Source organism: Odocoileus virginianus, chromosome 2, assembly GCF_023699985.2.
Source record: "Odocoileus virginianus isolate 20LAN1187 ecotype Illinois chromosome 2, Ovbor_1.2, whole genome shotgun sequence".
Classification (NCBI taxonomy): domain Eukaryota; kingdom Metazoa; phylum Chordata; class Mammalia; order Artiodactyla; family Cervidae; genus Odocoileus; species Odocoileus virginianus.
Window position 1 is genome coordinate 42,322,522 of NC_069675.1, and position 11,542 is coordinate 42,334,063.

At 53.7% G+C, this 11,542-nt stretch overlaps 1 protein-coding gene across 1 annotated transcript in view; it reads right to left on the reverse strand.

Moving 5' to 3' along the window:
- The window catches only part of SH3RF3 (SH3 domain containing ring finger 3), a 158,000-nt gene extending 148,165 nt beyond the window's left edge, over positions 1–9,835 (reverse strand). Inside the window, exon 1 of the mRNA XM_020902443.2 lies at positions 8,197–9,835. Coding sequence (XP_020758102.2) covers positions 8,197–8,718 — 522 coding nt within the window. The 5' untranslated portion in view covers positions 8,719–9,835. The remainder of the gene's footprint in view (positions 1–8,196) is intronic.
- Between the last annotated feature and the right edge of the window lie 1,707 nt (positions 9,836–11,542).

Below are 11,542 nucleotides of genomic sequence, written 5' to 3' on the forward strand. Positions count from 1 at the left end.
ACCAGTGCTCACCTGGGCTCAGCCTGCTCCACAGAGAACAGAAATAGGACTGCTGTTTTGTGGTAGAGTCACCAATCAGAACTGTTCCACAAGCTGTAAATTCACCTAAAATAAACTTCTAAACCATCATGGCCGCTGTCACTACAAATATCTGAGACTCAGGAGGACACCAGCTGTCCTGTGAGCAGCCACCCAACTGTCCACGGGCAGCAGCTTCAGACTGGTTCGCATCCTGCCTCCCCCATCCCAGATGCAAGCTTTAGCCTGAGACACCATTACTTGCACACTTTTAAACGCTGTGGTTTCTGCCTGACTAATGCCGTCTTTAATTATACATCATCGAGCACCTCACTGGATCTAATGGGGTCTATTACTCATCAAAATGGCCCCATCAGCAACCACAGTCCCCAGAGCCAATAACTCAAGCCTCCCTCCATGTTTCACAAGTGCCCGCCTGCACCTGCCGACACCTGCACACACCTCAAGCCCCAGCCTCTCACTAATTGGTCCAGAAGACACGACTGCACGATGCCAGCTTTCTACTGGTCCCATGAAGCCCAGTGACAGCTGGTGGCACTCGGGCAGCCACATGTCCAGGTTCTTCATGCCATGTGCTCTGCCCGGGCAGCACCCAGAAGGCCAGCGCTGAGCCCTGTGGCAGCTGGTAGCAGAGCCAGAGGGGCCTGCCAGGACCGGACACATCGTGGGCACAGACAGGTCTTTCCTGTCACCACTGGACAGTTCAGTCCAGCTGGACGGGCTTTCTTAGCACACGACTCACTGTGAGGAAACTAAAGGTCAGCAGAAGTCAGCTAGTCCCCAGACTTTCATTCAGAAGGATGAAATGCCAACCAAATTAATAATGGTAAATGTGTAACATATAAAAATGATACATATATATTTATGCTTCCTATATATTAGTATATGTGTATTTGTTGTTGTTCAGTCACTAAGTCATGTACAACTCTTTGCAACCCCATGGACTGCAGCCCGCCAGGCTTCTCTGGCCTTCACTAGCTCCCTGAGTTTGCTCAAACTCATGTCCATTGAGTCAGAGACGCCATCCAACCATCTCATTCTCTGTCGCCCTCTTCTCCTCCTGTCTTCAATTTTTCCCAGCATCAGGGTCTTTTCTAATGAGTCAGTTCTTCACATCAGGTGGCTAAAGTTTTGGAGTTTCAGCTTCAGCATCAGTCCTCCCAATGAATATTCAGGGTTGATTTCTTTTAGGATGGACTGGTTTGACCTCCTTGCTCTCCAAGGGACTCTCAAGTGCCTTCTCCAGCACCACATTTCAAAACATTAATTCTTCGATGCCCAGCCTTCTTCATGGTCCAACACTCACATCCACACACGACAAGTGGAAAAATCATAGCTTTGACTGTACAGAACTTTGTTGGCAAAATGATGTCTCTGCTTTTTAGTACATTGTCTAGGTTTGTCGTAGCTTTTCTTCCAAGGAGTAAGAGTCTTTTATGTGTATGTATATACATAAATCCATTTACATATATTGAAAGATATTTGTCGCTGAGTGAGAATGAATAGGTCAGGTTCTAATTCCAGACAATTTACCTAAACAACTGATGATTTACCTGTCATACTTGTAAGAGAAACTCAAGTTACTAAACCAAGTGCCCTAAGACCTAGAAGCAGAAAGATATAACTGGAAAGGTCAGTCAGTGGACAATTAAGAAGCAAATCACTTTTGAAAGCACTGGGAACTGTGACAGTGTGAGACCTCGTACGGTCGACCCTCTTGAATAATTGACGCTGCATCTTTCTCTGGCCCCTTTATGGGGCTATGTTTAGAATTCCATTTAGTGCAGCAAGATTTTCACTCAACATGACTCAGATGTGTTGACCAAGCAGCAAATGAAAATTAACAAATACACAAAGAGCATTTCTTTGCTGTCCAAGCATTGTAGCTTGTCCAGGGCTGGCCGGTGCAAGAGGACTGGGTTCTGTCTGCAGCATGCTGTCCATGCACCAGCTCCCCGGGCTTGCTGGACTCTAGTTCTCCCATCAGAGCTGGAGTCCGGCTCGAAGGAGCAGCAGCATGTGAGGAGAATCCGAATCATGCTGCTGCTTCACCTGCTCTTTTTAGTCCAGTTTTGTGTGGAGGGAGAAGGGAGCCACACCACAGTTTTTAAACCATTCACCACAGTCTCCACCTCTGTCTGACACGCTCGCATTCCAAGGTGAATTAGAATTCCAACAGGATAGACGTCACACGTGCATCAAGTACGTGAGATCGGAAGATCGTCCAAGGAAGGCAAATCAGATACAAAGTGACCTTGGTCTCTTCAAGCACCATAAAGTTAGAGCATTTCCCCAACTGAATCCTGCTGATGTTTCATTCCAAAAATGTACCTCAAAAAAGAGTATGTTAACTGTGAAAATAAAGGTTAAATACAGACTGAAGTGAAATGCACACTTGAAACAACTCTAGAGTTGAGAGTCAATCTCGTCCTGTTCCAGCGAGCCCACGGGCTCTCACGGGCTGGATGAGGGAACAACAGGGGTAAGTCTGATCTGTCGAGGCAGGAGGTGCAGATGAGCCCCCCACTACTTCCTGCACAGTTGGGAGGCATAGACGAGACTCCCAACTCCTCTCCCCCCATCCCATTACCCCCATCCTGCAGAGGAGGAAGCTGTGCCCCCTCCCTCTCAGCAGAGCCCCAAGCAGCAACTCAGCACCCAGCAGGGTTGTTAACCTGCCTTCCCTAAAACAGACGACCTTTCGGGCTCTTTTTCAGTTCAATGAAGCTTGTAAGGATCAAGAACGCTACCTCAATAACAGATAAAACTTGGAGGCAATTTAAAGGTGAAACAGATTCAAGTCCTTAGACACTCCTCAACACTCAGAGATACAGTCATGGGAACTGGATTTGAACCGACTTTGAACCTAGAGGTACAACATGTATGAGATACACACACACACACACACACACACACACACACATACACACACATAACTTAGGACACCATATTCTGACTCCACTAGCAGTCAGGTGGGCCCGGGGAGCACACCTCAGGGGTGACTCGAGGTTTCCAGATGTGTGTGGGTGATGGTACCCAGCCGACAGCCCCCGGGAAGTGCTGGTCCCCACCTGCATCACCTCCTTCACCCACTAATGCAGACAGGCTCTCTCCCCCACTAATGAGAGGGCCCAGAAGAGCCAAGCCATCTGAACCCAGGGATGAACACATCCATCCTCACTGCTAGTCCTGGTTGTCCATCAAGTCCCCACGCACCCTCCTCACATGGCCCTCCGGAGCCCAGAGACCCGCCAACACCTGAGGTGGGTGGTGGGGCGCGGCCCAGGGGGAGGTGTGCCTGGGTCCCAAACCCCAAGGAGCTGGGCTCCAGTCCTCAGGGATGGGGTGCGGGGTTGTGTGGTGTGGGGGGGCGGTTATGGTGCAGGGCGGCCGAGTTGGGTCTGCTCCCCGACCTCAACAGTGAACGCCTGACCTCTCACAGCGTCACGAGGCCCCTGCGTCTGCTTTGAGACCCCTGCTGTCATCCCAGGACGGTGACAGAACAGGACGGACGAGGATGCCTCCCTGAGGACAGAACGGAGCCCTGGACAGACCCCAGGTGCCCAGGCCTCCACACTTAGAGCTGCCGGCAACCTGTCCCCAGAGCTACGGCCAACGTGATGCTCTCCCACCCGGACCCCCACCAGCACCTCACTCTGCACAGGCCCGCCCACAGGGCCCAAACACCTGCAGCTGTGGGCAGAGTGACCTCAGGACCCAGCCTCCTGGTTTGGGACCAGGGTCTCTAACTGATTAGGTCTGTGATAGCGAGAGGTATCTAATCCGGAAGCCAGTAGGCTGGTGTGTCCAGAGTTCACCTCCAAGGTCACTTTCCATCTGCTAAGAAGCAGCCTCACTGAACTGAGGTTGGAAAACAAGGAGACGCACTTATACCGTCTGGCCCACCCGCACACAGCAAGCGCTCAATAATGGCCACGTGTCCCAGAGGAGCTGGTTCTGCACCCAGGGCCCTTCTAAAAACACGTCCCGAAGGACTTGGCACGGCTCCTCCATCACAAAGGCTGGCGTCTGACCTGGAGACACAGTGACCGCTGTGTCACCACTGCCTGCTGTCCTGGGAGCAGCTTGGCTTTCATAACCTCCAGGTCCCTTCTCTGGAGCCCCTGTGACACCAAGCCACAGCCTCCCACCCTCAGGACACAGTCATGTCCTAGCCCTAACCCTCCACAGGACGGCCAAGGTGTGCACCCCACAGAGGGCTGCACCTGACTGGCCACTGTCCAGGTCAACACTCCTGCGAGGCAGGCTGGTGCTCACCGGGAGTCCGCTGTCTGGATTCTCAAGCATGTTTATGCAAGCGTGCTTATATACTTACATACAGATACAACTCTAATTAAATAGTATGTAAACCAAAGGAATCTAAGTGCAGAAAAAGTAACTTCTTAGAAAACCAAGGTGATGACTTAGGAAAGACTTACCAAAGAGAGATGGCTTTAAAACTGTCACTTGGCAGGAACAAAAACAGAACACATTCAGGGGGAATTATTTCAAATCTTGGAGGTGCTCCACTCAGATTATTTTGAGTCTCTTAGTCCTCAGTCCATTTGAAAGAAACAAATAGGACACCACAAACTGACTGTGGCTTAAACTAGAAAGGCAAGTTAGAACCCAGAGAACACTCTGATTCTGCATCCAAAATGTGGTGAATTATTGTATGTGTTTATAAGATAAAATAGCAAATAGACATCATTGGTGTGGTTCATTTCGCTGCTCCCATTACTGGGTCACTCCCATTACCCGGACTGCATCTGGAGATACTGCTGGCCAAGAGATACACAGGTTTTCAGCTTAAACAGCCCCAGGTACCTGTGGGCAAACTAATCAGACTCTAGCACTATGTTTTCCATCAGCAAGAGCCTTAGCCAAACCCTCCATAGGCCTTTAACTGTGATAATGTCCTTCCTTTAACCACCACAAAGTTCTGGCCAAAACCTGCCTGGCGCCTCCAGGAACCTCCTGAGAGTAGAATGGCTCCAGGCCCTAACGTCAGCTCCATCGGGGACACGCCTACCTGGTCACCCAGGATGGTGCCTGCACAGTGCAGGTGTATGCCAAATACAAGCAAGGGATTTTCCCAAAAAATCACTCACAAAAAGACTGCAGTTCCTGCTATCTGTGCCCTACTGATTCACATTAAAAAGTACTCTCTGAATTACTCAACTGGGAACCACAAAACCCTCTCAGAAAGACCAGTGGCCCTAAAAACCTCCATCAGTGTAGTTAGGGTGTTTTGAGGGGTCACCTTGCAAAACTGTAAAACAGAAAAAAAAAAAAAAAGCTTAGGCTGAAAAACTCAGCAATTGCTGTGGCAGCACATCCCACGGGCTAAGGCAACTCTGATAGCCACACAGGATGGTGGCATCTGCCAGCCTTGGGCGGTGGGCACCAAAACCACAGTGTAAGAGCTCCAGGGCAGCAGATTTAACTCATTTCTAACACCTTGTCCCAGGCGACACAGGTGTACGCAGAGCCCCGCCCACCAGGCTGGAGGGTCTGAGCACCTCCAGTGAAAGATGCAAGTGAGGGTGTGGAAAGTGCTCCCAGAACCGAGTGGAGTTAAGTCCATTCCAGCATCTACCTGTCACTAAATTAACAGACATCTAAGCAGATACCTGCTAATCTACCCACCTAATAAAACATCCACACTTCCCCACTGACCCAAAGGAAGGTTCCCAGCTTCTTGCTGGGAAATGGGACTGTCTTTTTTTAGTCACCTACTACTAAGGCATACATAGTACCAAGTGCCCATCTATGAAACAGCACATGGCAACACCCGGATCCAGATTTATTCCAGTGGACAGTCAAGTACCTACCTGGAAGTAAGGCTCAGCTTAAGGTTTGCCTGCCACACTCACAGGGCTGCTAACAGTCCTCTATGCAGGACATCTGGTTGCCCAAGAAGACACCCGGCAATTATTGAAAACCAGTGGCTAAAATGCTAGATGATACTACAGTCCACATGGACGCTACTCTTTCTTTCCTCTCTGAAAATGATCAAATGTAATATCAGCTTTAATTCGGACCCTTCCTAAGACACAAGCTTAGTCTTGGTGAGGGGGGCCTGAAAGAAAGGACTGAGCTCACACTTAGGTAAAACAGGAAAATGAAAAAAGGAAATGTGTTCCAGAGTCTGCCGGGTTCAGACAGACCTGGACAGAATCTGTTTTCTGCAGGTGTCCAGAAAGAAAGTCAGTTAATCATCCCCAACTCCAGAAGACAAAAAATTAATTCTCTGGAACTAAGTGTCATCACTAAAAATTATAAGTTCAGCCCTTTCACAAATGTCTTTAAGTGCTGCAAATGCCATGGATTCCAGGAGCTGCCTCAAGGCCTCCCACCCTCCTGATCAGATTCCATTCACAAAACGTCCTCAATAGAAGCATCATTCAAAAATCATTTAATTCTCTGAGCCAGAGGAGGTAACCCACTTGTTTCGTAAAAAAAAGGGGGGGGGGCCCTTCAGTTATAATACCTTAGACAATAACAGCAAGGCAGGAAAGAAAAGTTTGAAAATCTGTAACAAGATCACTTATACTGGATTCAATCACAATTAAAAACCAAATTAATTAACACAATCGGGCTTCCCTGGTGGCTCAGCAGTAAAGAATCTGCCTGCAATGCAGGAGACACAGGAGATGCCAGTTCCATCCCTGGGTCCGAAAGATCCCCTTGAGAAGGGTATGGCAACCCACTCCAGTATTCTTGCCTGGAGAATCCCATGGACAGAGGAGCCTGGTGGGCTACAGTCCATGGGGTTGCAAAGAGTCAGACAGGACTGAATCAACTGAGCATGCATGCAATTAATATCATCAATTCCCCTTCAGCAGTGATCCTATTTATAAATATTCCTTGACTATTTTTGACTTGAGAATGGTCGTTCCCCCTGATTCATAGGAAAAACCCAGTTTGGCAAAGTCTGACTTTTAACTCCAAAGCTTAACTACCCAAGGGCTTAAGTTCCTAACCTCAGAGGCACTGCAGCACTGAGCAATTCGGTGGAGACCTTCCCTCACTGCAGTACTTCAGATATAAGAAGGATTCATTAAATGGCTTCTGCACCACCAGACCTTTAAAAGGTCAAAAGCAGAGGGGTATGGCTGTGCTTTCTAAAGTGAATATTTGCAACAGATCAACAATCTTTTTAAGCTTTTCCACATTTAAACAAAACACGAAACACAAGTACTTCCTCATCTCTCACTTAAACCAGCATCCCACGGGCTGGCTTCCCCCAGCCACAGAGCCCAAGGTGGCCCAGGTGTGAAATGACACACTCTGTGAGTAGCTCTTGAAACAAAACCGCCGGAACCCTCCAGATACGGTCTCTGAAACAGAAGCAGTCCATGCTGCACAACAGAGCTACGCCAAAGGCAAAAGGAGAAAAACCCTCAAATAACAACCCAGTGGGAACACAGAAGGCCTGAGATCCCAGGACAGGACCAGGGCTGCCAGACTGGCCTGGTCCACCAAGGGCTGAGGCAGACATTCCTCGGCTCCAGGTTGACTTCTTCCCTCCTGCTAAACGGGTTTGCAGTGTGTGTTCTCATAACCCAGGCGCACTGGCCTCTGCCAGACTCTCCCTTCCCAGATACCAGGCAGGAGGTCCCCCTTTCCCCTTCCCCCTCCCAGCAGCCAGGACCTGGGAAATCAGCAGGCGCTAACTTCAGTCCAGGTGGGCAAGGGTGTACAGACGGTTAGCCTGGGGTCCAGGAGAAGACTATGTCCAGAGAGACCGATGGCCCAGCAAAGTTACAGGTGGAGAAACAGGTCCAGTGCAGCGGGGGACTGGATGGGGACAGGGGACAGGGAGTCCTGGCCACATCAAGTCGGGGGGGGGGGGGGGGGGGCGCTGACACGCACACACAGGCCACATAATAAGTGCAGGTGGCAGAGGGATTCCAGAGAGGAAAATAGACGTCAGCTCACAAGGAGAAGTTGGAAGGGGGTGGGACGGAAGCACAGTGATGCCCCAGAGTTGGCAAGTGGGACTCGGAGGGTTACACCCACGGAGTCGATGGAGGGAAGCCAGTCGAGAAAGAAGCACAAGGTGAAGGCCATTGTGGAACAGCTCTGGTCCCCTGCACCTCCGCACTGCCCCCGCCCCCAACACACTCACAACTCGGAGAAGCGCACACCCACCTTTGCTGGGGGCGTGCTCCTGCTGGTCGCCAGCTCGCGCAGGCTGGAGGTGGCGCCGGTCGCCGCGGGGAGGAGGACTGGGGAGCCAGGAGAGCTACCCCCGCCACCCGCGAGCACCGAGGCCGCCCCCGGAGCGGGGCTGGGGCCCGGGCCAGGACGCGCGGGCGGACTGCTGCCGGGGCTGGCTCCGGCGCGGGGCCGCTGGCGGATGCCGTCCAGCAGGCGCACCAGCAGGATGTTGGCGGGCAGCTCGTCCACGCCGCAGCCCACCAGGATGCGGCACTCGGGGCAGCGCAGCTCGCGACGCGAGCTCACGATGCTCTCCAGGCAGCGGCGGCAGAAGGTGTGTTGGCAGGGCAGCACCTTGGCCGTCGTGTCCAAGCGTTCCAGGCACACGGAGCACTCCAGCAGGTCCAGCAGCGACGACTCATCCATGTCCCCGCCCAGCCTGTCGCCGTCGTTTTCTCTCTGCGCCGCGGCGGCCGCCCGGGATGCGCACAGCCTGGGCGCTCCGAGCAGCATGGGGGCGGCGCCGGCGGCGACGGCGCGCACCTTTAGGTCCCGGGGCCGTTGCGGGCGCTGCCGCAGGCAATGGGCGCCAGGGTCGCGCCTGGACGGCCGCTGGGGGACCGGGCTACACGGTGACTTCCTTCCCTGAGGCTGGCAGCGCCAAGGGGTACCAATCGGCCTGCGCGGCAGGGACCGGAGCTCCGAGTCCCGCAAGACCCCTCCGGACCGCCAAGCCCACCCAGTGCTTCGGAGCTCAGCGCCCGCAGATGCGGGCTACACCTGTCCCTCTTCTGCGAGTCCGGCCGGCACGGGTTCCAGCGGCGCCGCCGGGCGGGCAAGACACCCGGCGGCTCTGAGCTCTCAGCCGCCAGTCCGATCCCGGGAGAGGCGGGGGCGCGGCGTGCGCGCTCCCCCGCACTGCCTCGGTGCGCCCTGGGCCTGCCCGCGAGCCGCTGCCCAGCGGGTGCAGCCAGACCCCTCCTCGTCCTCGGCCGCGAGCACGTGCGCGGGGAGCGCGCGGAGGTCACGGTCACTGCGGGGGCGCCGGGAAGGGGCAGCCGCGCCCTGGACCTGCCCCGCCTGGCGCAGGCTGGACACCAGTCCTGCTCTTAAGGCACCTTCAGCGCCCCCAGGAACTCCGGGGCGCTCCCCAGCGCAGGCCCGGGCCTGTCCCCTCTGGCGACTGAGCCTCCTGCGCTCTCCGTGAGCCTCGGAGCGGGATGTTTCCGCCTGACGCTGCAGCGAAGGAAAGTTTGGGCGGCGCTATCCCGACCGCCTCCTTGGGCAGCGCCGGCCAGCAGCCTGGGGACGCAGCCAGCACCCGGGCATCCTCCTCGACGACGGCCGGTCCCCTGCCCGGCGGCGCGCGGAAGTGACAGCCCCACCGGGTGGGCGCGCGGGGCGCCGGGCGAGGCGGAGGGGGGAGGGCGCTGGGGTCCTCCGCGCGACGCGGGTCTGAGGCTTCCCCGCTGCCCGCCGGACCCCAGTCTGGCACGGGCAGCCCTGGGGACGCGCTCGATCCCTTCTTCAGAGGCGCAGACGAGGGGAGCCGCGGTCTCCTTCCCGGCGCCCGCCTTCGGGCGCGTCACAGCGACGCAAGAGCGCACGGAGGCCCGGGGGCCGCGGGGCCGCGGCCGGTGGCGCGGATTCCCTGCCGAGCGCTGCCCCCTCGTGGCCGCTCTGGGCCCCGCCGGGGCTGGCACTGCCTGGTCCAGGGTTGGCCCGCGGACCCTGCACAGCCCAGGACTGGGCTACCGAAGAAAGGCGCCAGGGCCTGACTGCCGGTCGGGCTGTCTTGGGGTTTGTGAAGCTAAGTGTGGCTTTTTTGACTTTTCAGGGAGAAAATAGTATCTGTTGTGGCGTCAGTGCCAAAAACGTTCATCTTTTTATTTGATCCTCTAAACGGCCCTATGAGATAACTATTTTAACCTCATTTTTGCTTGCAAGGAAAATGAAGCTTATGCTTATGAAATCATTGCATCTGGATTTTTTAAATCTTTGTGTCTCCAAAACCGAATGCATAGAAGAGATCTCAGTCCACTGTGATAGAAGCTCCCGACAAGCCATGTATTTTTACACTGGAATATCCCCAGTGCCTAGGGAAATACCTGGCACATAGTCGGTGTTCAATAAACATTTGTGGACTTAATGGAAAAATGGTCTCCAAGTCATTGCCTAGTGTTGATTTGAATGCACATCTTAGCATCTTAGTTCGGGGTGTCCAGATTCGTATGTATTCATGCATGCTAAGTCGCTTCAGTCGCCTCTGATGCTTTGTGACCCCATGAACTGTATGTAGCCCACCAGGCTCCTCTGTCCATGGGATTCTCCAGGCAAGAATACTGGTTGCCATTCCCTTCTCCTGGAGATTCTCTCGACCCAAGGATCGGATCAGCATCTCTTATATATCCTACAGTGTGAAGTAGGTTCTTTACCACTAGCACCAACTGGACAGCCAATCCTGAGTCATACACTCAGTCTATTATCCATGTACCTGAGCACCCATTCACCATGTAAGGCACAGCCCTGGCCCCAGAGAGTCAGCAAAAGAAAGTTCACAGCACATCCTCAGAACATGCTGTCAGCAAGGAAATGTCGCCATGAATGGCAGCCTGGAGGGCTTCAAGGAGGAGGCGTTCAGTCTCATGAAGGAGGCGAAAGGACTCCCAGGCAGGTCAAAGCTACACTGTAAGGAGCAAAGAAGACACCTGATTGGCAGGAGAACAGGGAACAATGGGTGTGTGAGTACAGCACAGGCTGATGGTGGAGCAGGAGGAAGTCAGGCTTGGTGACCAGCCAGCTTGAGGATGCATGGGTCTTGGGAAGGCTTGGGTGGGCAGCCCTCAATGTGGTCTTTTGGGACAAGGAGGAATCTGACTCAGGAGAGAGAGCGTGATGACAGCAGACATGTACTTACTGCCACTGAACACCTTAAATGGGTGAGCTGGTATATTTCATCACACTGTAAAAATAAAAAAAGCCTCAACAGGGTCTCTGGGGCTGAGGACTGTGGCCTGCAAGGAGGATGAGCGGAAGCAGTTGGAAATACAGGAACAGCCTCCACACACCCCACAAGGTGAGTTAACAGGAGGCCTCTACTTTGCAGGGGAGGAAACCTGGGCACAGAGAGGACAAGTGAGTCACCGAAGGTCACACAGATGCTCAGTGGAAGAGTCAGAACCTGCATCCAAAGGGGGGAAATCCAGAGTCAGTTTCATATGTGCCCAGCTCCTCAAGCTCATGAACAAGGCAAGCACTGAGGTTTATCAGGTTGTAGGCAGCCAGGAGCCCCAGGCAGTGGGTGGCGAGGGAGAGCAGAGCCATGGGCACCCAGTGC